General features: G+C 40.4%; 1 protein-coding gene across 1 annotated transcript in view; it reads left to right on the forward strand.

Moving 5' to 3' along the window:
* Positions 1-23,457, forward strand: part of NRXN3 (neurexin 3) — a gene marked incomplete at its 3' end in the record, with an annotated part of 360,826 nt that overhangs the window by 259,096 nt on the left and 78,273 nt on the right. The window contains exons 6-8 of the mRNA XM_039389692.1: positions 9,332-9,633; positions 14,418-14,441; positions 16,239-16,400. Of these exons, the coding sequence (XP_039245626.1) occupies positions 9,332-9,633; positions 14,418-14,441; positions 16,239-16,400 (488 nt within the window). The remainder of the gene's footprint in view (positions 1-9,331; positions 9,634-14,417; positions 14,442-16,238; positions 16,401-23,457) is intronic.

A 23,457-nucleotide genomic window follows, 5' to 3' on the forward strand; every position in this document is an offset into this window, starting at 1 on the left:
AAAAATAGGTGGAGAGGAGTATGCTTAGGACATTGTACACTGCATATACACTGGATTGGCATGTGGCTTTTCCTCACAAGTATGGAACATTTCTTGATTTGCAGAGAAGTTTTATTAAACTCATAGGGCATTCTTTTCCTGTAGCTCTCAAGGACGTAACCTATATTTTTGTTCTCTTTGTAGTACAGATGGAGACAACTGAGGTTAATTAAGTGCCTCAGGTTGCACGGTAAATCAGTGGCAAAGTTGAGGATAAAATGCTTGTGTTCTGACTTCCACATCTCTAGTTTGTCATTTAGATCAATTCTGGTGAGCAATTTATAAAATTATGTTGCCAACCATGTGCTATAATCTTTTGTGGACATATGTCATCTTCTTTATTAATTTTCATTATTGTAGTACTAGTACTTTTACCATCAAAACAGTTTTGCAAAAAAGTCTTAATGATTGCATTTTTCAGCTCTTTTGTGTGATATTGGAACAAATTCTCCAGACACTTGTTTTCTGTTTCCCTTTAGAAAAAGACAGAAAATGTGGTTTAGACAGTCAGTAAGGAATCTGTGGATCATATTATTGACAAATCTAGGTTTAAATAATCTCTGTGTTAAATATGTGGACAAAGTAGGAGATTTTGTGTGATGTATCTGATTTACTTTTTTTGGTCTCAGAAGAGATTTTGTTAAAGGACAGCAATATACTGTTGAGTGAAGAGGAGATTTCCACTGTTGGGAAGCAAAATAGTTTTCATTTGTGTGAATATTTCTTTGTTTAAATGATATGAACTTCAACTGTATATTTAATAGGTGCATACTCTAGAAATTTAAGGCAGTCATGCTTCTAACAGACTACTAGCTCTATCACATATGTGAAAGTGATATATGGAAACCACTTTATACATTTAGTACATGTCAACTGTTTTGAGGATCAGGAGCCTTAGGGGAAATTTCTCCCTTTTTTTGAGTTAAAGATTAAGGCACTGTTATCCCTCTTCCTTCCCTTTGCTCTCAGTCTTTGCTGTGTAGTAGTCCAAATTCATCAGGTGAGCTAAGTCACTCTGCAGGGCTGGTTCTGGACCTCTTAGGCAATGTTTGCGATCCCAGGGGTCAGAGCCTCTTCTGTCTTGGAGCCAGCCCAGAGAGCATCATTCAAGGACACAGGCAGCCGCAAACAGAGGTGGAACGGGCAGCTCCAGAGCTCTCGTACAATATCTTTAGGGAAAGCAGATCTTCTTCCTGTTTTCATTAACAGCTTTGCTGCACAGGGAAATAATAGATTAGTTAGGTTTGACAAAACCCCCTGAACACTGATTGTATTACCAAGTCTCCTTGATCTCTTCTGGGCTTAAATTTGAGGACCTTTTAGCAAACATTCTCCTTTAGACTCAAAGGGTAACGTGTAAAGCAGCAGATAACAGCAGAGAGGGCGTGATTCATGCTAGGCACTTGATGTTCTCTGGTGTAATATTAATGTTTCCTTTGCTCTTACTGGTGAAGTGATAGAGCTTTTTGTGTACGATCAGAGCAGCTACACTATGTGAAAATTTGAGTTTGGCACTGAAATAATACTGTTGAGTTCATCTCACCTCTGCTGTGGGCTCCTGGACTAATGTTACTCTCTGCATCTCTTAAACGTGATGAGAGATGTTGTCTTGCATTAATTCTTACCTACACTCTGATATTGTGCTGATTCTTCTCTGCTTCCAAGTTACATATTAGGTGAGAATCAGAATGCCTGAAGAAACAATAAATGACATTATTTCTGAAAAATGTAACATTACCCAGAATGGTTTAAAGTTAGTAAGCATTTGGGAGACCACTTTTTTTACTGTGGGACTCAGCTGAGTACTTAATTTTCTCCATTATAACATCATTCTATGATTTTACAGACAATTTTTTTTCTTCTGAAAATTTATTTCCATAATTTCCTTGAGATTTGAAGTAATATTCTTTTTCTAAGGATTTATCAATGCAATCAGTTCAGTCATCTCATTATGACATTAAGATGACTTACATGTTCTTACTTTACAGTTTGTGGAGTATCAATGCAGGATGTGATATGTCTGTCAAAGCTTCCACATATCAGTATCACTGTTGGTAATGCTTGGAAGATGCTTCATGCACTGATGAATGTTTTGTGCACTATTTCTAATGTATTTAAATAAATAAGCTCTGTAAGACTTTTCAAACCATTTTTGCTTTTGACTATTGAGAGCACAAAAGTGCGTTTGGGAGGGAGAAAGCATGGGATCTTATTAGTGACTTTGATGAATGGTGTCACTGATTCAATCAGGTGATGTGAAGAATGATTAGACTAGAAAAAAAATCAACTATTTGTATATATTATTTTTCCTGTCCAAAGGCTAGAGAGGAGGAATGCAGCACAAGGATTTTGACAATTTAATGGAGGATGCAGTAATCTGCTGTTTAGCTATTACTGGAGTCTGTCACCATGTCTTTAAAATAACAGCCTGACTTTTACTAAACTATCCAGCTTTGTTTTAATAACATGAATCTAGGTGAGCTGCTTTGACTGCATCTGAGGGATTTCAATTAAGGTTTCAGCATTCAGTCACTGGACAACTGTTTCAGAGGGTGATGAAAATTGTTCACCTTTCTTGTCCTTCAGAGGTGCTGGTGGACTCGTTTTATGTGATGTTTGACATACAGTTTCTCCTCCTCTAACTTCTGAGGGAATATCAAATACATGTGAAAGTGATTTGAAACATAAATTATTCATTGTTCTATAACGTTGTATAATGTTGTTGAGGATGATAGCTATTATAGATGACTCCCAGGACAACCCTTCTGTCCAGAACAGAATTAGCTCCTAATAGAGTTCACGGGGGTTTGCCCAGACTGGAATGCTGCCCCATTCTTTGGGACGTGATGCCTTGATCTCTTGTGGCTCATCGTCTAGAACAACTTCTAAGTCTACTTCCTGCTTAGTTCATGTGGTTCATATGTAGAATTTATTCTTTCCAGATGTTGTTATGAATTGGGTCAAAAAATTTCCTACAGCTCAGTTAGAATTTTAAAACTTTAGGTCTATTGTTTATGGTGTAAGAATTAGTGTAGAAAGGAGGAAAAGATATACCACTGGCACAAAGATGTTTAGTCAAGTCCATATCCAGATATATAGTTACCAAGCTGGAATAGCTGTTAATTTTAGCAGTACAGGAAGATTGTCACAAAATTTCTTCCCAGAACCACCCAATTCAATTACTTGCTGGGATCACGATATTAGTCAGTCATCCCATCAGAAATAAATTAGTTTCCTTGTGTTAAATGTCACGCTACTGAAAACACAACTGATGCCCCAGTGCAGTAAGTTCAGAGCCATAGTAAGTTTACAGCTCTGCTGTAATAACTCTACTGATTCCATGAGCATGGCCTCAGGTGAGGAGGGTCCGTCATTCAACCAGCAGTACTTGTGCCAAGAGTGAGAACTTCTGGCTTTTCTTTTTTTCTTTTTTTTTGCCTCTGTGCAAGTAGATTTTCTGCATAGCAGTATTTTATAACACTCATATATCTTTTAATGCACTAACTTAATTATCCACGATACCTTTTGAGTATGTTGATATTTTTTCATAGATGTCCTGGATTTACAGTGAGGTTGGTGGGTTGTTTTTGTTTTCATTTCCTCCTGCCATGGTTAGTGGTAGTCCTCTATTTTGATAACAATTCTGTAGTTAGTGGCCAACTTTGGAAGCATTTTAGTATTAAGACAAGTAGTATAACTGTAGAATTTTCCAAAGTTAGAGAGCTGTTAAATGATAGGGAGAAAAGGTTCTTGTAAATACTATTTTCCTTGTTGACCTCTGTTTGGCAGAACATCAAGGGACTACCCAGTTGTTCTGCTGCCTACATCATTAATGCACACTGCTTTGGCAGAAGCCTGATGCGTGGCAGTGTTAGACCATTCCTGGATTATCAGACAGCACCAGCTCTTCTGTGCAAAGCACAGCAAACCGCTCAGGTAAAGTAAATCTCACTGAACAATGGAGTGGTTATTAATTTTGAAGCAGTGCAGAGAGTTTGCTTTTTTCACTAGCAGAAGATATGCTCTGATGTTGACTGTAAACCAAACCCCAGTAAGATAGGAAGAGCCTCACCTGTAATGTAGTGGGTTTTGACACAAGGTGAGAAGGTCAGCAGCTGACTCTTGGTTTTAGGAGAGCTACTTGAAGTTTTCTTCAGGAGACTTCAGGAAAGTCACTGCCCATTTTATATTTTTCTAAATATTTCTTAATTGTGTTTGAGGCCAAAAATCCTGTTATACAAGATGCTGCTTTTGTCGAGTATTAAATTTCATGCCCCTGAGCAGAATTAGTGCTTCTAGAGTTTGCTGTTTTCAACTTCACAGTCATGAAGTATTTATTTTCAGGCATCATCCAGAACTTTGGAGGCTGCTTTGCTTCACCTCTTAGCTAGGTTGACTTCCTGGCAGGACTGGAGAAAAATAGGAGTTTGGTTTCCCTCCACAAATGTATGAGAACCTCTGGAATGAGCCCAGGATGGGGAGATAGGAGCTTCTGAACTCAAATGCTTTGTCTGCTATTGATTTTTCTCAGTGGCCATGAATAAATCCATTAAATGTTGGTACGTTGGTTTCCTCAGACATAAATCAAACTGTCAGGATTTCCTACCTCCTAGTGATGCCGTGAATTCTGAATATTTGAGTCCTCCTTTGTAGAAAGAGCTCTGACAGGAACACATAGCAACAGCATTGCACATAAAAACTGAAGCTAAAACTACCATCTGGCTTTCCTGATCAAGCAGTATAGCTATACAGTATATGGAAAGATCCCCAGCCTTTACCTCTCCTGGGAACCTGAGACTCAGCAAGCTCTGGGGTTTCACCAGGGATGAGAAGAGCCAGGAACTTGGCTTAGGTACTTATTTGCAGTGCTTTTGTTTCTGTTCTTGCTATCAACCTGCAATAGGTACTGATGATTGTTTGGGGAATTTGAACAGATATAGGTTTGAGACTTGCAAAAATGGCTTTGCAGTGGGGTGGTTATGGTAACTGCTTAATATGCTAGGTGTGTCTGCTAGCAGTTGGTCAGAAAAGGGTAACATTTTACCACGTAAAGTCATGGGTATCTCCATTCTTTCAAGGAAAAGGTCTGTGTAAGTCAGTTTGAAGATTCTGGGTTTTGCTTCTATTCTGGTGATTTATATGAGTCTTGAATATGTCAAGGGTTTAAGTCTGAAAGTGGAATTTTTCACAGGTCTTGGATCTTTAAAAATCCCACCTGCTGCAGTGAATTTAGTTATGTGAAAAAGTTAGGAAGCAAATAATGGGCTTAGATTAATATTAACAAGTGAAATGGAATATTTGATTGTTTACATGTGCTAACCTGCTTTCCAATTCTGATTTTTGCAAATCTGTTTAGTATTAACTGAGTTAAAAATGAAATCATGCAACTGATGCATAAATCAATAGTTTTCAAACATATCCTACATTCTGTTTTAAGTAAATGTTATTTCATGCAGTTGCATTGTCACGCTTGAACAACTAGATCATCAATTCCAGTAAACACCACCTACTATATACAGGGTTTCACATCACAGAAAAATCAAGGTTTGATCTGTTGCTTCATGTAACATAAACCTGGATTCCTGTTGACTTTGAGTTGGGCCTTGAGTTCAGCTTTTCTGGGTTAGCAGTGTTGCTGTGCAGAAGCTCTTTGGTACACTACCACTGTTTAAGGAATATAGAAGCCCTAAATATCACAGTGCTATTTGTGGAACCTTCAAAAACGTACAGCACAAGGGTCATGAGCTAACAAATAACAAGTGTTTCACTGCTCTCTGGTCTTCCAGGCATCACCAGACTGTGCCTGAAAGCATGCAGAAATACTGTAAGACCTGCAGCCTACTCAGGGCTTTTTTCTCCTCATTCATTGTGGAGAAAACCTATATCCCTTTTCCCCCTCCATACCCTCTGGTAATTTTCATGTGCTTTTTGTTAGAGCTGTCATGTATGTCAGAGCATCCTAACAGTTTGGACAGTATGGAGAAGCCATGCTTGGTAAAAAACCTTTCATGTGGCCTGACACAGGCTACTGTGTAGTAGCTTGGAGAAATATGCAGTGAAGCTCTTCAGGGCACAGCTTAGGCTCTGACCGCTGAAGCCTTTCATGAGACTGGTAAACCAGTCATCCACATGGCCACTGGTAAACTGTTGAGGAATCAGTGATTTGGGGAACACAGTTTTAGAGAGAGTGTGTTGACCTTGGGAGTTATGCTTATGAGACGTGTGTTGAACAGGCATGACTTTGGATTGCCTGGTGAACCCCAGAGAGATTTTAGTGTGTGGTGATCTGCAAATTTGAATGTCTGTCCAAAGCAGCCACAGAAGGAAGAAAAAATCCCCATAACAACATACGAAACAGAAATAAATGACATTCTCCCATGAACAGGAAGGATACAAAGATGGATAAGGTGCAGAATCCCATCTGTAATAAGGGTCAGCAGCAGATGACTGTCGGGAACAGGCAGATGATGTAGTTGCATGCGGAGGTGGGTTGATGGCACCTTATATTCAAACCAGTGATACAAGTCAGAGTAATATATCTTTGAATTTGCTCTGCTCTATTTTGATGAGTATGCAGTAGTTGCCCTAAATTACTGTTTAGATTTCTAATATGCTCTTGGCCTTCTCCTTGTACTGAGTACATCAGTAAGATTTCATTTCAGTGACTGAGAAAGGGTAAATGAGCCTAGTAATATTTCTTGTACTGAGTGAACAATCAACCCATCATGCCCCCCTTCCCAAAGACGACAAATGTGTATTCAGTGCTTTGTACATCTACAGTTGTGGGGAAAAGGCTCATAATGATTGTGTTTGACTCCTGCCCTCACCGGCTATTTGATGGGAATTTCCCACAGGTACATAGAGCATGTGTCTAACTTGATTGTAACACTTTCTCTTCTGATGGATCAGGAGTGACTAGGCAGGGGAATTATCAAAGTGGGAAAGGGTTGTTAAGTGCTTGGCTCTGACTTCCAGAACTGCAATCAATAGCAGCCCTCTGTGCTTAGGCTGGTTTAACACTGACACAAACATTCTGCATTTCTTGCTGGTAGTTAAACGTATTCAGAATAGAATCACAGAACCAAATAATTTAGAAGGGACATCCAGAGACTGTAGTCCAACCATTAGCTCAGAGACAGTCCAGTTAGAGCAGGCGGCTCAGGACTGTGCCTAATCAAGTTTTTAATATTTCTAAAGATGGAGATTTCACAGTCTCTCTGGGCCCTTCCTAGTGTTTGACAATCCTCAAGATGAAACATTTCTCTGTATGGAATGAGAATTTCTTGTATTCATCTGTATCTGTTGCTTCTCATCCTTCTTCTGCAGACCTCTGAAAAGAGTTTGGCCCTGTCTTCTCTATGATCTCCCATTAAGTCATTGCAGAGAACACTAAGATTTCCCTTGAGTTGTCTCTCCTTGAAGGAGAACAAACACAGTTCTCTCAGGTTCTCCATACACCTCACCTACCTCAGTGCCTTGAGTGTGTTGGCAGCTCTTTGCTGGACTCGATCCAGTATGCTGAAGCCATTTTTATACGAGGGAACTCAGTACTGGACAGAGCAGTCCTAATGTGATCTCATAAGTGTCCACTGGGGGAAGAATCACTTTCCTCAGCCTGCTGGCTGATTCTTGTTAATACGGCCATGGATGCATCTGCCCTTTGCTGAAAGGGCAAGTGCCGCTGACTTGTGCTCAACTTGTGTGCTGGGACCCTCAGGTCTTCTTCTGAAAAGCTGCTTTTGAGCCACTTGGCTCCCAGCGTGTATTGCTGCATGGAGTATTTTGGCTCCTGTTTGCTTGCAGGAGTATATAGACATATGGTCTGCTTACTTAAGTACGAACACACATACTGCCGCAAAAGTCTCTGCTTAAAGCAGACCTATCACTTGACAATGGTATATGTACAAGGTGCAACACTGTACTGTTTTGTCACCATTGTTTTATGCTGTGAGGGCATAGATTTTACTATGTAGTTATTTTCCAAGAATGGCTGTGACAGCAAGTATTTTCCTTTCAGTCTTGTACTAATAAATTCTGTCTCATCTGTATTAGGATTACTAAATGAGACAAAATGAAACAAAAAAATACTATTAATGTCAACGGAAATAGGACTAGCCCTTGCCTTATGCAGTAACTTCTAAGCAATGATAGCTTGACTGCTTCTACTGTCTACTGCTCAGACTTGCTTTCACAGCTGGGAGTCAGGAAGGTGCTGCGTTACTGAGTGGGGGGACCCTTTTCCCCCAGATGGCACTGGTAGGAATGGGCTACAGACGACCCTCCTGCAAGCTTTCCTATCACTGTCTTACGCTTCTCCCACTGGATAAAACTGGGGTATGCAACTGGCTCAAGTCACATAAGTGCAATATGGCAGCAGAACTGGCTTTGAAGGACTGGAACACCAGGTACTGGGAAGCAGACTTCTAGTTCACACAAAGGATTTTTATGATATTCAAATGCTGCCTCCAGTTGCTAAGAAATTAGTGTACTGGCTTTCCTTACTGTACATAGGAGATTTTTTTTCCTAATGAGGAAATATTTTACGTCATGTGCCGTGAATAATCCCCCCGTGTTTATTTTTGCTGTATGAAGAAGATGTGCTTGTCTAGTACAGATTTCCTGGACAAGGTGATCAGACAGGCAGAGTTCTCAGATGTGTTTGCCAGCAACATTACTTACATCTGTGGACAAAATGTTTTATGTGGACTTCCCTCATACTGTTGGAGAAGGAATCTATAGGACACTTCATGTGGCTCTCTTGCCTGCTTGGTCTCTCATTCAGTTGAAAAAAAGGGCAGCTCCGTCAGGATTATTTTCTGATGTGTCTCTTAAACTGCCTGTCAGATGGGTTCAAATAAGTTCAGATGGCATTAGTGCTGAATCTAAAATGCTGATTTTTGGGAAATGGTGAAGGCTTTTTAAATGACACATATGTGGTGGTCATGTTGAGAATAGTAGAGCTTTCCATCATTCTCCCAAAAAGGATGTGAAGTGCCTTATTAGCAGTCTTTAAATGTTTTTCTTAGACTTCACTGCATACTGTTGAATGGTCCCTATGGTGACAGTGCTGCAGTGAAGCTGAAAACACAGCAGTGAAATTTGTCAGCACTGAGGACCCTGAAGTTAATTCTCTTGATAGTCATATTAGAAAAGGATCTGTACAGTCATTAGCATGCCATGATATATAACTGTATAGTAAACAGTGCTGTGGGATTGCGTAGAAATTTCATGACAACCTTAAATCTCTTCTTGGCTGACTGCTGAATAGGTTTTTTTTCCCCTTCCTTTCCAGCACGAGATGAGAATATGGCCACTTTCCGTGGTTCCGAATACCTTTGCTATGACCTGTCACAGAACCCCATCCAGAGCAGCAGCGATGAGATCACTCTCTCCTTCAAGACATGGCAACGCAACGGGCTCATTCTGCACACCGGCAAGTCAGCGGATTATGTCAACCTGGCCCTGAAAGACGGTGCGGTCTCGTTGGTCATTAACCTGGGGTCTGGGGCCTTTGAGGCCATTGTGGAGCCGGTCAATGGCAAGTTCAATGACAACGCGTGGCACGACGTTAAAGTGACACGCAACCTGCGGCAGGTAATGGTGAACGGGAGAAAATGCTGGGGAGAATTTTGTTTTGTTTCATTGGGACAGGCAGATGGGAGAGAGTGTTGGAGAAATGAGGAAGCTCAGTGGAATTGCTAAAGTTTCTCCACCTATTCTGGATCTTGGTACCTAGAGGACAGTGAAAAAACATTAGTTGACGGGAATTTATCCCTGCTGCAATATCTTCATTTCCACTTCATTAATTTTCTGTGTTTTTTTCAGTTTGATTTAATAATAAAAACTTGTGACATAACTTTACTTTCATCTCCCTTTTCCTTTTTTCTTTTTCTGTTCTCCCTTTTTTATTTTATTATTTCCTTAATTATGATTCAATCTTATCAGTAATATTCTTGTTGTATTTAATTACCGTGGGAACAGAGCCTTTTTCCAACAGTCAATGCTCTACACCTCTCTCCTTTTTCTTTCAGTTTTATTAATTGGTTTAACCATTGCCGTGATGTCACAATTCTAATTCTGGAAGTCTTTTGTTTTTCTTTTCCTTTTTCTTTTGTGTGTGCATGTGAGTGTGCAGGTGTGCAGACTGGTGGGTATGTGTGTAATTAATTTAACTTTATAGCTTTGGAATTAATTGGCTGGAGTCTCTCTTGAGTCTTCTTGATTCTCTGTTCTTCTTTTCTTCTTTTTGATTTTTTTCCTCTTTTTTCTATAATGAGATTTTACCTTATTTCTTGTGTCTCTGCCTATGAGACTCTTCTGTTGGCTGTGAGGACTGGAAAAGTGGAAGGATCAAAAAAAACCCAAGCAAACCCAGACCAATCCAGCATCCTACAATTCTACTTTGGAAAAGTTTTTCTGATTTTACCAGTGTAATTTTACACATCTACATGCTGCTTTTCCAAGCAGACAACTGTATCAGGTGACGTATTTGGTAGTAGGCTAGTCCTAAGATCCCAAAGCCTTTCTCATGAAATATAAATTCATACATAAATAGATAAGATAAAATTAAATAACCTTGCTCTGAAAGCCGGTAAATATATGAAGTCACTAAGGCCCATCCGCTGCATGATAAATGAGGTTTACACTCTGAATAGGAGCTATTTGGTGTCTTTCTCACTGGTAGAGGCAGCAAAAATAGCTTGTAAACTAAGATTTTAAAATCAATTTGTGAATAAAATATGACCTATTTATTTCCTCATTAATGTGAATATTAGCACAACCCTTAATGGCTTTATATAAGTTTATACAATGTAATTTGCTATGAAAACAGCTTTTGTGGTAACATTTTACGGTAGCTAAGATCAAATGTGTCTATAAGTATAGGATAATCAACGCCAGAGATCAGAAATAGTCTCTACTAGCAGATGTCAGTGGATAATTTATCTGTTATGGGGATTTCATATCTTTCTTTTCAATATTTGGGTTCGGGGCTGAAGATTTTTATTTGTCTTTCCCATGTAAATCCCTGTGTTTCTACATGCTTAGGATGTCTGAGTCTTTGACAAATAATCTGTCATCAAACTTCCATGAGACTCCAGGATTCTTTCCTATGGAAAAAATGAATCTGTTTTCCATACTTTATATGCAAATGCAAATTTAATTTTTTATGCATTGGATGGGTCTTAATGATCCTATTTTGTTCAAACTTTCTGATCAGTACAGTAGAGGGAGAGGCACCAACTGGTGTAGGTTTGTCAGTCTGGAAGGGTCAGAATATATAGCTTTATTTGATTTGGGTTTTTTATTTTTATTTTTAGCTAGTTTCAGAACAGCTCATCTCTGAATATCTCAGTAGAGCTTACCGGCCATTTTAGTTAATCTTACTTTTTATTTTTTGTTGGAAGTCAGTTTCAATGGGAAAATGAGCCAGAAGCAAGATGAATCCTTGCTTCATGCCAGCATTGGTTTGGATCTTGAAGAAGCAAAAAGTGAAGGGCCACAGACAAAACTGTGGATGGGAAGCTGTAACATTCTTTTCTTAATCTTTTAGTTAGTGATTTTTTAATTGGTCCATGGAAATGGACCAAGACAATGGAAATATGTCTATGCCTTTTCATCTTTGATTAGACCAAGGCAGTACTTTGGCAATTACTAGAAAGCAGGTGAGTCCCTTGCCAATTCAGCAGCATCTCAAACCTTTAATCCTCCTGATCTGTTCACTATGGATCTTTTTAAGTGATCCTGAATTCTTTAGGGGTCCAACTTGACTGGGCAAGAATGAGATGTTTCAATGACATGGCTGTGCTCTTTCCAAAGAAAAGGCAGTCTTAAATCAAATTAAAAATAATTAGCAGAGGTGATTTGGGTTTCAATTCTATAGATAAACATGACAGAATACAGTTCAACCAAAAAATATCAATAAGGCTGGACTTTTGTTTTTTTCAGTCTTCTTTTCACTGGATACTTCCATTTTAACTCCTGATCTGTCTCAAAATTCAGACATTGACCCAGAACCTAAAACTACCCAGAAACTGGAATTCATGAAGCCTTGAGGCAAAGCAGTCCTGACAGTCCTGAACAGTATCATCCAATATAATTTTGCATAACCTAAATAATTTTGTATGTAAAAGATTAACTACCCTGTGTCTTTCCTATAAATTCACCTGTAATGTTGCAGCATAACAGAGGTCACTTGGAAGTCTTGTTTTCCAGCTGTGCTCATGTTTCCTCAAAAACACCCACTTCAAAACCAAACTAAAAACTGCAACAAAATACATTGCCTCTGAATGCTAAGGCTTTATAAGAAGATCAGTAGCCTCCTTGTAATTGGTTGAAAATATTGCACTGGAGATAAATATATTTCTCTTTAAAATGAAATTTAAAAACAATAGTTTAGAAATTCCAAGAATATGTTCTAAAGCTAAAGCAATTCCAGCTAAATGGACTGTCAGCAGCTTCAGAATGCCATCTAGTCTTTTCCTCTGCTTTTTTGGGGCTGAGAGAGGGGGGAGGAGGATTTGCATAATTTTTTGACTGTTTCTAGAATTAGAGTAGAACTTTAAATAGTTGGACTTCTGCCCAGTATTTTTTGGAATTGTTAAATGTTTTGTAGCTAAGCTAGGAGAGTACTAAGTGCTGCTTTTTTTTAGATCAAATGACTATCGCAGTGGTTAATCTCCTTAGAGACAAACCAAGTGAATCCACAGATTCCCTTGAGTACTGATTGTTAATGTCAAAGCAAATCTCCTTGTTTATTTATCTTATTATTTCAGTTAAAACTAAGCCCTCTTTCTGCCTTGTGAGAAACCTTTACTTAGAAATAGGATCATGGCTATATTTTACCAGGGCTTTCAGAGCATGTTTGGGGCAGTGTGGTCTGGTGGGAGGAGGAGGAGGAGCAGAGGAGACTGAAGGTCAGACTTCCCATGTCTGTATTCAGGTCTGCTGCTGACACTCCATCTCATTTTTAGCATGCTCTGCCCCCCATCCCATACTCCAACTCCCTTGTTTATAAAATGGATTTATTAATACAATATTTCGCCGTGAGTGAGACTTCCTTGATTAAGAATTGAGGATTTTGTGCTCATTATACCCAAGTACAGAGTATTATTATGATTTCATTACCAAAGGCAAATAACCTTGGGACTTGATGCTCAATGCTGCAAAGTCTTCACAAACTTACTTCCTTAGTCAATGCACAACTCTGAGGTTTGCAGGCAGATAGCTTTTACATGAGGCAGCATAGAACCTGCCTGTGTAATTTAGGATAGTTCGTGCCAGCTTAAGCCACAACAGAACAAGGACTTGGACCCTCCAGGCCTGCCCTTCCCTATCAACACTGAAACTAGTCTCAATGCAAAATCTGCTATAAAGATCTTGAGTTCCTCGGCTGCTAAAAAGCAAACAAGAAACAATGTGTAGGTTCAAACAGTTGGTATCTGCGTGCCTTGGGAGGGGTTAACAAAGCATCTGCAAAGTTCTGTTGAAACCAACTGACTGGTAAATTCTCCTAGCTCCTTCCTAATATGGATGCAGTATAATAGGAGAATCTTGTCAATCTTCTATGTTCAACCTTGACACAAGTGACACAATTCTTTCTACACAATTCCTCGACACATTTCTTCCTACGGTAGGAGAGGTTCGATTCCTGTACTCTTGGATGACAGAAGTGAGCTACAGGCACACAGTCAAGCACAGGCTTTGTTGTGTGCTCCTCCCGAAAGTTACAAACTCCTCTGCCATAAAGCTGCAGATTGGGAAACTTGGAAGGAAGACTCAAAGTCTTGGACTCTTCATCTGTAATACTCCAGCCAAAGGAAATACTGGCCTGCTTGTGATGCTCTGCAACACTTGAGGGTAGTGAGGCTTGGAAGAGGAGCAGGCACGTAGGTGGGTGGTTGTGGGTGAAAGAATGGAGTCATGGTTGGGTTTGTGCTGAAGGGGCAAATTGTGTACTGTGTGTGTACATCTTTGAGAGTAAGGTTCTTGTTTGAGGGAAGCACCTTGATGGGCATTTGAAGAGTAAGTATTGCACTGTTTTAACTTCGGTTCAGATCTGGAAAATGTGTATGAGGGTTGAAGTTAATAATTAAGACCAGGGTGGGAAGAGTAGGCAGCCCCCTCTTTCTTTACAGTCTAGATGGCATGGTTCCCCATAGAGTCCTGGTCATATTGTCCTCTTTCTCACTTTGTGTGTCTCAGGTGCCCCACGCCTTTTTTTGAAAAACTAACACTAGACCATTCATGCAATGTGTCATTTTTACTAACCAACTAATGTACTAACACCCTAACGACTCATCTTTGCTTTTAGTTATTTTAATTAACAATCGTTCTGTTCACAATTTTTTAATTTCCTTTCTTCCCCCTTTTCCGCAAAGCACTCAGGCATTGGACACGCTATGGTAAACAAACTACATTGTCTGGTAGATATCATTCTTATTGTCTCTTTTTTTGGGTTTGCCGTGTGTTACCTGCCTTTTCCTCCCCCTACCCCCTCTTTTTCTCCCCCCTCCTTTATACTTACTGCTTCCTTTAATTTTATTTTAATTTCATTTAAAACACTTTTTTCCCCCTCCTTTTTTTTTTCTCTTCTTCTTTCTTCTTTTTGAATAGAAAAATGAGCATCAAAAGCAACTAACACAACTCTTCTGGAAATGGGCTTTGGACATTTCTTTCATTGTTTTCTTCACCTATGTCTTTAGTTGTTTTTTTTCCTTTCCAGTGATAAATTGTTGGGATTTTTGTCCCTTGCTTTTGAGTTTAGCTTTCTCTCTTTTGCTTTTGTTTTAATTTTGCTTTTTTTCCTCTGCTTTTGGTTAATGTTTTTTTTTAACTCTGAAGGTTTCTAGATCAGAACCATTGCAGGGCCTCTAGTCCATGGTGGTGAAGGCTCTCTTTTTCTCTCACTCTTTTGTTGTGGCAATGGCTATTACAGGCAAACTGGCCAGAGTTGTCCTCTTTCTCCTGATTTTCCCCCACTTCCCTCCCTCTGCTTTCTCTCCTCCTCCTCCCTCTTGCTCTCTCTGTCTCACTTTCTCTCTCTCTTTCTGACCTCTACCTGCGTGGCCAACAGGAGCTCAGCCGATTGTTTGTTTCAGTACACACTCTGCATGGCATGTCCACGTCTGGTGACTCACCTGTCTCCTCCTGGCCTCGATCTATTTTCCTCCATCTTCCCTTGAAACCACTAACAGCATCTAAGCAAAACACATCAAATTCACTTGCTCCTCTCCCTCCCCCTCCTTCTGTCACCCTTCACCATCCATGTGTTTGTGGTTAGAGATTTTGGGGATATTTCTGTTTGGGTTTGAGTTTTTTTGATTATTATGCAGTTTGTTTGGTATTTTTATTTTTGATTGCATGCAAGTGTGAAATGGTTTTCTCTCCCTCTCCTGCCTCCCTCACTTTTCACTTTTTTCCCCATCATCTTTCTGGGCCTCAGATATATTGGCATGATATGTCAAAGTGCAGTGTGTGCACGCTTTTTCTTCTTTCTTTTTCTTTCTCATCTCTGCTTCTATCACACTTGTTGGTGTGTGTTTGATTTATTCTGATTTACTTCATTTTATTTTCTGATTATATTTTGGTTATGAGTTAGTTTTTAATTTTTTTCTCCTTTTTTTTTTTTTTTTTTGTGGTGGGTGGTGGGTGTGTGTCTCTCTAGGTACATGGCATGCACATCCATAATGTATTGAAAGTGAGATCCCTTTCCCCCCATCCCTGAATGCATGATCGTCAGTGTGCCGTGAGCAAAAGAAGCATAAAAAATAAAAAATACCAACCTTGTCTTCATTAGTGGTTTGTTTTGGTTTTTTTTTTTTTCTTACTAACAACCATAACTAACTGTAATCATTAAAATAAATTCTAATCAATCATAAAATCAGCTAATATGAGAAATCTCTTTCAAGGACAGTTCCATTTTCTGGCCTGAATAGATGGAAGGCATCTGGATGGGCAGGCTGGTGGGTAAGCCTGAGAGTGCTGATGCACCAGAAAACAGAGAAGCAGATGCTGAAACATTTCTGGTGTGGGAAAATCAGACCAGAAAATAGAGCTTCACTGAACTAAAAAAATACATACCAAATCTCAACAAAATCCTTAATAAAACCAACATAAAATTATAGGGGAGGTAAGTTGTTCTGTTCAGGATTGTAAGGTCATTGCTGGGATTTTCTTTGTCCGTTGTGTCCCTCAAACAGGTGACAATCTCTGTGGATGGCATCCTTACCACCACGGGCTACACGCAGGAGGACTACACCATGCTGGGCTCAGATGATTTCTTTTATGTGGGAGGGAGCCCCAGTACTGCTGATTTACCTGGCTCTCCAGTAAGCAACAACTTCATGGGCTGCCTCAAAGAGGTAACTATTTCAAATTAATTCTTATTTCTGTGCTTTGGGTTTCTCAAAGTCATCGCTCTTTCCTGCCTTACACACTCAATGTCTTTCCCTGATGCTGAATTTTATACTGATCTTGCAACAGCTCTGTAAGGATAAACTTGTCATTTGGCTGGACAGAAGGCTGGAAAACTCATGATCTTAAGGGCAGAATCAGACTTCTAGTGTTTGGATTACAGAGAGAATAACCCTGGTAGTGGGAGAGGTGTCTTCTGTAAGCTGTTAGTAATGTTTTCTTCTAAATGGCTATCTTCTAGGCACTGAGGCAATAGCCATTATAAAAAGATAAATGGCCTTTGTGAGGTATGTGGACTTGAAGTCCATGTGTTATGATCCAATTATTGAGAGATGCCTCTGCCCAAATTAAGGTGCAAACAAGACCATATGCTGAAGTCAGTAGTACAGATTGTACTTAACAATAAAATGTGAGATAGAGAGATAGAAATAGAAAACAGAGAGAAGAGAGAGAGAGATTAAGCCACCACCAGTGGATCCAGTGGTGGATCTGTTGGTTCTTCTTCACCTTGGGCTTCTTGGTGGTGGTGGGTTCTGAGGTCATTCAAAACTTCTCACATTTATACGTTTTTGAAAACAAACGAATTAATGCTCTTTGGTGTTGCAGCCTGCCCCGCAAGGCAGTAGTAACTTTTGGTTTTTTGCTAATAAATCCCTTGAGGTGAATAAAAGTAAATCAGTAGTAGATTACCTGTGTTTACAGATATGGATATATATGGTTTATTTTAGAACAGTTTGGTTGCAAAGGAAAACAGGTATGTAGCTTTTTTCATTATTATTGTCTACAGTAATATGGCAATGTAAAAACATAAAGATATCGCCCAGGAAAATGTGTAACAGAAAAGAGAGAAAGAATAAAAAGTTTATAGTCACCACCCGGAGTTCTCTGACAGACTTTGTTGTTGTTGCTGTCATTGCTGTTGTCACTGGTGTCTTGATCCATCGGGGAGTGGTGAGGGAAAGAAGTCCATGAAACATAACCAATGGCTTTATGTACCCTCAGAAACCCTGCTGGTGCTTCCTCTGTGTGTGTGGGGGGGTGCTGTTTTTGCACAGTCATGCTGTTTTTCAGAGGCTGGAGGTGATGGTTTTTGTAGAGTCATTTAGGCTTGGGGTGGGGGGGTGTTGCTTCAGAGACACCCCTGCTAAGAGGCCTTCTCTGGGGTAGTGATGGGTGTGTGCACAGAGGGCCTAGCCTGACTCATAGGAGATAAGTATCACACACTGAGAGTCACCACTGGCCTTCTTTAGACAAGCATCACACCCCCAGAGACTCACCCTTAGGGCCTCTGCAAACCTAACAGTTCGTGGGTTACGGCCTCCCTCCCTCTGCTTTATCTTCAGTCCCTTGGCAAGAGGCTTCCACAGCTCGCTGCAGTAGCAATGTTTTAAGGCAATGAAGAAAGTTCAATTCCTCAAAATTGGCTCCACAGTTCTCTTATTGGTTAAATGATTCTCTAACTTCTTATGCTAATTAGTCCCATGGTCAACTCAGTCTTTCTGTTTGAGTTGGTGGGTTGTGAGTCAGTGGGTGCGATCTCTCCCTGACGGAATTACCTTTTACCCAGTCTGAGCTGATTTCAGCACAGTTGCTGAGTTGACTTTCCTTGTGGCCCATAAATTCTGCATTCTTTGTGTCCTTTATCAGTGATATATTCTTCTCCCCCAGCTTTGTTAACCTCCCCCTAGGCCTGAGGTAACACCTGGATGATAGTATCACCCTTAAGTTCCCCTCACTTGTGGCTTAAGTTATAGTCCAAGTTCTAGCTATCCATGGAGGCGTATTTGGGGGTGGGGGGCTTCAGTGGTCACAGATGCCATCTGTTCTGTAACTTGGTATGATCTTTGTTTGGCTGGTGATATGTGTATGAGCAGTTGCTTCTTTATACAGTTTGCCACAGAGGGAATTTTTGTCTGGATGGGCTAGCCAGATCTAGGGTGGGCTACCCAGATCTTACCTCCACCAGGAGTTAGTGCCATCCTGTTGCTCCATTGTGTCCTTATCTCATGGCAAAGTCATTCTGTGGCCTTAACAGTGTCTGGGACAGGCAACTGTGATCTTAGAATCCCTACACTGTGTTGGGATATTTGTGCAGTTGAGTGGCTGCACTGGTCAGGAAGAGCTAACTGGCTCTGAAAACCATATTATATTACTCAAGCTGGGTGCACTTCTCATATAGTTAATCCACAACTTTGAGAAAATTCACACTTGGGTAATTGAGATTGGACTACCTGGCTAGCAGCAGGAATCAGAATATTATTCCTTAGAAAAAAGAAAAGAGAGTTAAAAAAAATGAAGTCTCAGTCCAAATCCCAAACTTGGTACAGTTTCATTTGGGTGTTGGCCTTGAAGTCATCTTTTGTCTTGTGTCTCTCTTCTAATATGATTTGTGATTATCGCTGTGATCAACCGGGGATGCAGATATTGATGTCTCCAAAATGTGTTATAGAAAGCTTACTGAAAAACAGTCGTAGGTTTTCTGTGAGCCAGCTTCCTAGCTAGCCTGGAATAAGAGTTTCTTCCAAGAGTTTTCTCCTTAAGGTTGTGATTCTGTACGAATACTGTTTTTCACAGGGTGTGGCTAGGTCGATCTGATTTTATTTGCAGCCCAGCGGGTTGTTGCAATATCATGTTTGGATGAACACTTAATATCAGAGGAAAGGTGGAGGTTTCATACAGGAGTCGTGGAAGCAACAATGCCGAGGTAGATGTTCTGTGGCTGTAACTGACTTGACAAGTTACCATCCTACTGATGTTCCACTTGTGGTGTCAGGGGTTCTCTGTTATGTGCCAGTCCTCTGATGTGAGTAATGGTTGTCAGAGTCTGAAGCTCTGTCCTGCCTGACCTCTGGACTGGTTAAAGAGATGCACATATGCCAAAAAAGAGCATGTGAGCATCTTAAATAGGAAATTAAACTGCCCTGCTTGAATACAAACTGCCATATAGATCCTTCTGGTTTCATCTGTGGAGCCTTGGGCCTGATTTTCCTAGACACTGAGCATCTCAGTTTGATTGAAATCAGGAGGAGATACAGCTTCTTAGTGTCTCTTTAAATCAGGATCTCAATTTTATTTATGGATGCTATGAACAAAACACTTAGCAGAGGCTGTTTTTATGTGTGCTCTAAGTCAAGCCAATGGAGCAGAGAAAGCAGTGACAAGAAAATCTTCAGCAGCTTTATTATTTATATAATCATTTGTATTCTATTAGCTTGCACAATGTGCTAAGAGCTGCTTACATAGCCGTCCAATGCTCATAATGCTCTGTGAGAAGAAAAATCCAAGCATCCACTTAAGAATGAGAGGAAGTAAACAGATAATCAGAATGTGCTTTGTAATCTTCACTTGACTAGGCAGTGACAGGAGATGTGTATGAGCAGATGTCTTGACTTAAAGACAGGCTGGTGCTGTCTGGTTTAGAGCTACAGTCTGCTTAAAAGCAACCTACTTATAGTCGTGGTCCAGTAATGCTTTCAGCTCTTGTGAAAATGTGTCCAAAATGTATCTTGCCCAGTCCCTTATGACAAATCCAGTATACACTATTTACTAAATATAACTGTAGTGCAGGGTTTTCAGGAGAGGCACGTGGAAATGGGATGGAGAAATGAAATATTTCAAAAGGGAAGCCATGTTACTTAATTAGGACTCTGTGCTTCCTTTCTGCCATTCCTTCACACCCCTTAGGCCACAGGGTGAGTTACTGCGGGTATCACTAGGAAGTGCAAGGAAGCTGACTGTTGTGCTTTTCCTCAGTTCTGGTTTTTGCAAGTGGGGGGGAATGGGGAGCTGCACTTGATGGGGAAAGAGCATCCCTAGATGACTGTCAGAATCCTGACAAAGTCCAGAAGTGCTGCTATAACACCAGCATCTGTGCAGAGCAGAATCTGACCAGCATAAATAGCCTGCATAGGCTGAGAAGAGCTCTTGCTGTATAAGTAGTGAATTACTCTTTGACATCAAAGCAGTCAGTGCTTTCATCAAGTGCACCTTTGGATTAGTTGAGCAGAAAATAGTTTGCCTTGCAAAAGTCCTCCTAGGGTTTGTTTCCTTTTGTTTCCTTTGCTGGAGATGAAAACACTGGTGGCAAAGGTAGAAGGACCAACCTGGGATCCACTTGGAATTATGGGATAGATTTTTTTGAGTGTTTTCTTTATGTTTACTTCTGAAATACCAGGGTGCATCTGTACAATGCAATGCAGCACAGCATGGTATGAAAGAAACCTGAAGTGACTCAAGAAAGGTAGAATACCTTTGGGGATCAGACTGACCCCCTGGGGCAGCCAGCTTTGATCCTTGAAGAGGCAGAACTGGGTTAGTGCAGTGCTTGTGTGCTTATAACATTTTTGAGTACAGAACCGGCTACAGGGAACTTTACTTGGCTTTCTGCCAAGCATAGTAGTGTATTTAATAAATCAGTCCCTAAAGCTTATGTTTCTGAACTTTTTCTTTGTGGCCAAAAAGGATGCCTAGTCTCTCATCAGGCAGTATGGGAGGAGCTTGCATTTTTAAGAAAAATATTCTAAGCTAAGAAAGTTAGATGAAGGGGTAGGATAGACTAATAGCATATATTGTTCCTTTCAGTTTATGCTTTCAAGTAGAGCACCATGCTCTTTTTTCCTACCAAGGTCCTGCTATGTAATTGCCTGTTCCCAGAGACGTAGCACACCCTGAGTGGATTGCACTGTTGTTTGTAATGGTGAAGAACATCCTGCCAAGCTCTGTACTGATCTCTTGGAGGTGTTAAAGCGGAATGGTCTATTCCTGCTCCTCTGCATTTGTTGAAGACTGTCTCTAGGGATGTGTCACTTTCCTAGGAAGGAAAGGGGTTTATGCAGACTTTGGGGTGTAACTTTCAGCATTTACCCTGTAATGTCTTGTATTTCATCTGAACTGCCTCAGCCTCAGAGTACACCAACAAAATTGCTCACAGGGGGGCTAAGGAGGCTCTTTGAGTGGAACATTGCCTTCCCACTTCCTCTGAGATTACCTGCGGATGCTGAGGTGCAGGGGGGGCAGAGTGCCTAATGACCCTCTGCAGTTGGGAGGGACTTCTCCACTCAGCTGGAATTGGTGATAGGAGGAGGGGTAGCTCTGTCAGGGTAGACACTTCTTGTGGTCGGAGTCTAAGCCTTGACTAGGAGGAATTGGAGTGCAAAAGAGTGTGTTCCTGGAAAGGAACTAAGGATCTCAGGGCTCCTCTACTGCAGTATCTATATATTATTTCCTAAAATTAATCTAAATACCTACTTATCTAAAAAATGTTTTCTTTAGGTCAGACAATTTCTGGCCTAATGGTTCCTCCTTTCACCAAAGAATAGATCCTCTTATCTCTTCTTTTCCTTGTGGCTGCAGGTTCTGATTGAAGAGATTCCAATAAGTTGCTAAATCATAAATCCAATACTCCTAAATCATAAATCCAAGTATTAAATGTGTAGTTCAGGTTGGGGTTTTTCCTCCATTTTGATCAGAATTAAAGATTTTCCAATGTCTGGTAACACTGTCTGGTTTACCTTTCTCCATAGCCATCCTGACAGTGTTGCAGTATACCTGATACTGTAGTGAGGGAACCAGACTAGAAAAGAAAAGTAACTTTTTCCATGAAAACTTTAAAAGACAAAATATGCAAATGTCTGTACACAGACATGAAACATGGACATTGCATTGTAGTTCCACAAAATCTAAGGCTTTTTGGACTTTCATTCTTAAGATAAATCATTCTAGAGGAAATCTGGGAGGAAGCTGGTGTATTTCCTAACATGGAGGAAACCAGATATGGAGATGGGATAGGAAAAGATACAGAAGCAGATCTTGAGACAGCTGAGGAGAAGTGTTTTTAATGGGTGTCAGGGAAGGTGTGACAGTGCTTCAAGAAATAAGGATTGGCTAAACATGGAGAAACACTGTCTGAAGGTGGAAAGGGAAAAGGATCCATTAATAGTTTTTACTGTTTTTAATGACACCTGAATGGCCAGAAGGGAGGTAGGACAAGAAAGGTAATGACAAACAGCTGGTTTTGCACGTACTGAAGAACCTCAGGGAGGAGTTTCCATTAATCAAGGTTGGAGATGGAGAGTGGCAGGGCAGGAAATTTAGCTGTGTAGGCAAAGAGGGAAAATGGGATTTCAATATCCAATTGCTAGGGAAGGGAGAGAATCAGATATTTCCTAGGATTAGGGAACCAGCCATTCAGATTTGATTTACTTGGAGCAGTACTTATATGGTGCAGATGCAAGTGCTTTAGAAGACCCTAAGGTGGTGTCTAGAGAATGGATGTTCATGAGAGAATTTATGAAATCTTCACATTTTTCTATCAGTGCTTTATTAAAATCTAAATTCTGAAAAATGTTGATTGGTACTAACAGTTTGATGGAAGTAGTGAGGCTTGCATATGGGTAGAATATGGCAGAAATTATTGCAGGGGTCAGGCACCGTCTGGCCGCGATAGAAGAAAGCTGTGAAAGCTTAGATCATTTCTGTCTGAAATTTAACTGCTGGGAGCCAGATTTGCAAATGGTTCATGAGTGTGCCCAGTTGCTGTATGTATCCCTCGGATGCTATCTGCAAGTCAGGTCTTTTTCAGGACTATTTGCATATGCAATGATGATATGGTTTCTGTTTGGGGATGATTTTTTCTGAACAGAGTGTCACACTGGAGAGGAGGCTAAAGGTGCAGATAGAAGGCAGCCTAAAACTGGAGGCAGAGAAAAACAGCCTGAGTGTGAACAGATGGAAGAAGTTGCAGTTTTAATAGCCAGTCCCTAATAGGGAGATCAGATAGCCCAAAAGCTTTTGGTGCCCAAGATCCCCTTCCACAGCAGTGATTTAACAGAGCCTCAGGAATGCATAAGAGAGTCAAGAATCAACAGCATGGGGAATTTCACTGATGTGCTGTGAAGGAAGTTACCACATGAATGACACTAGTTGCCCTCACATGTTAGTCCAATACTGCTGTTCCAGCTGTCCTATTGTGTTTGGGTCAGTCTGTTTCCTGTCTGTATTACTTAA

The sequence above is a fragment of the Pipra filicauda genome, unplaced genomic scaffold (assembly GCF_003945595.2).
Source record: "Pipra filicauda isolate LSUMZ 115617 unplaced genomic scaffold, ASM394559v2 scaffold75_size2874737_pilon, whole genome shotgun sequence".
Classification (NCBI taxonomy): domain Eukaryota; kingdom Metazoa; phylum Chordata; class Aves; order Passeriformes; family Pipridae; genus Pipra; species Pipra filicauda.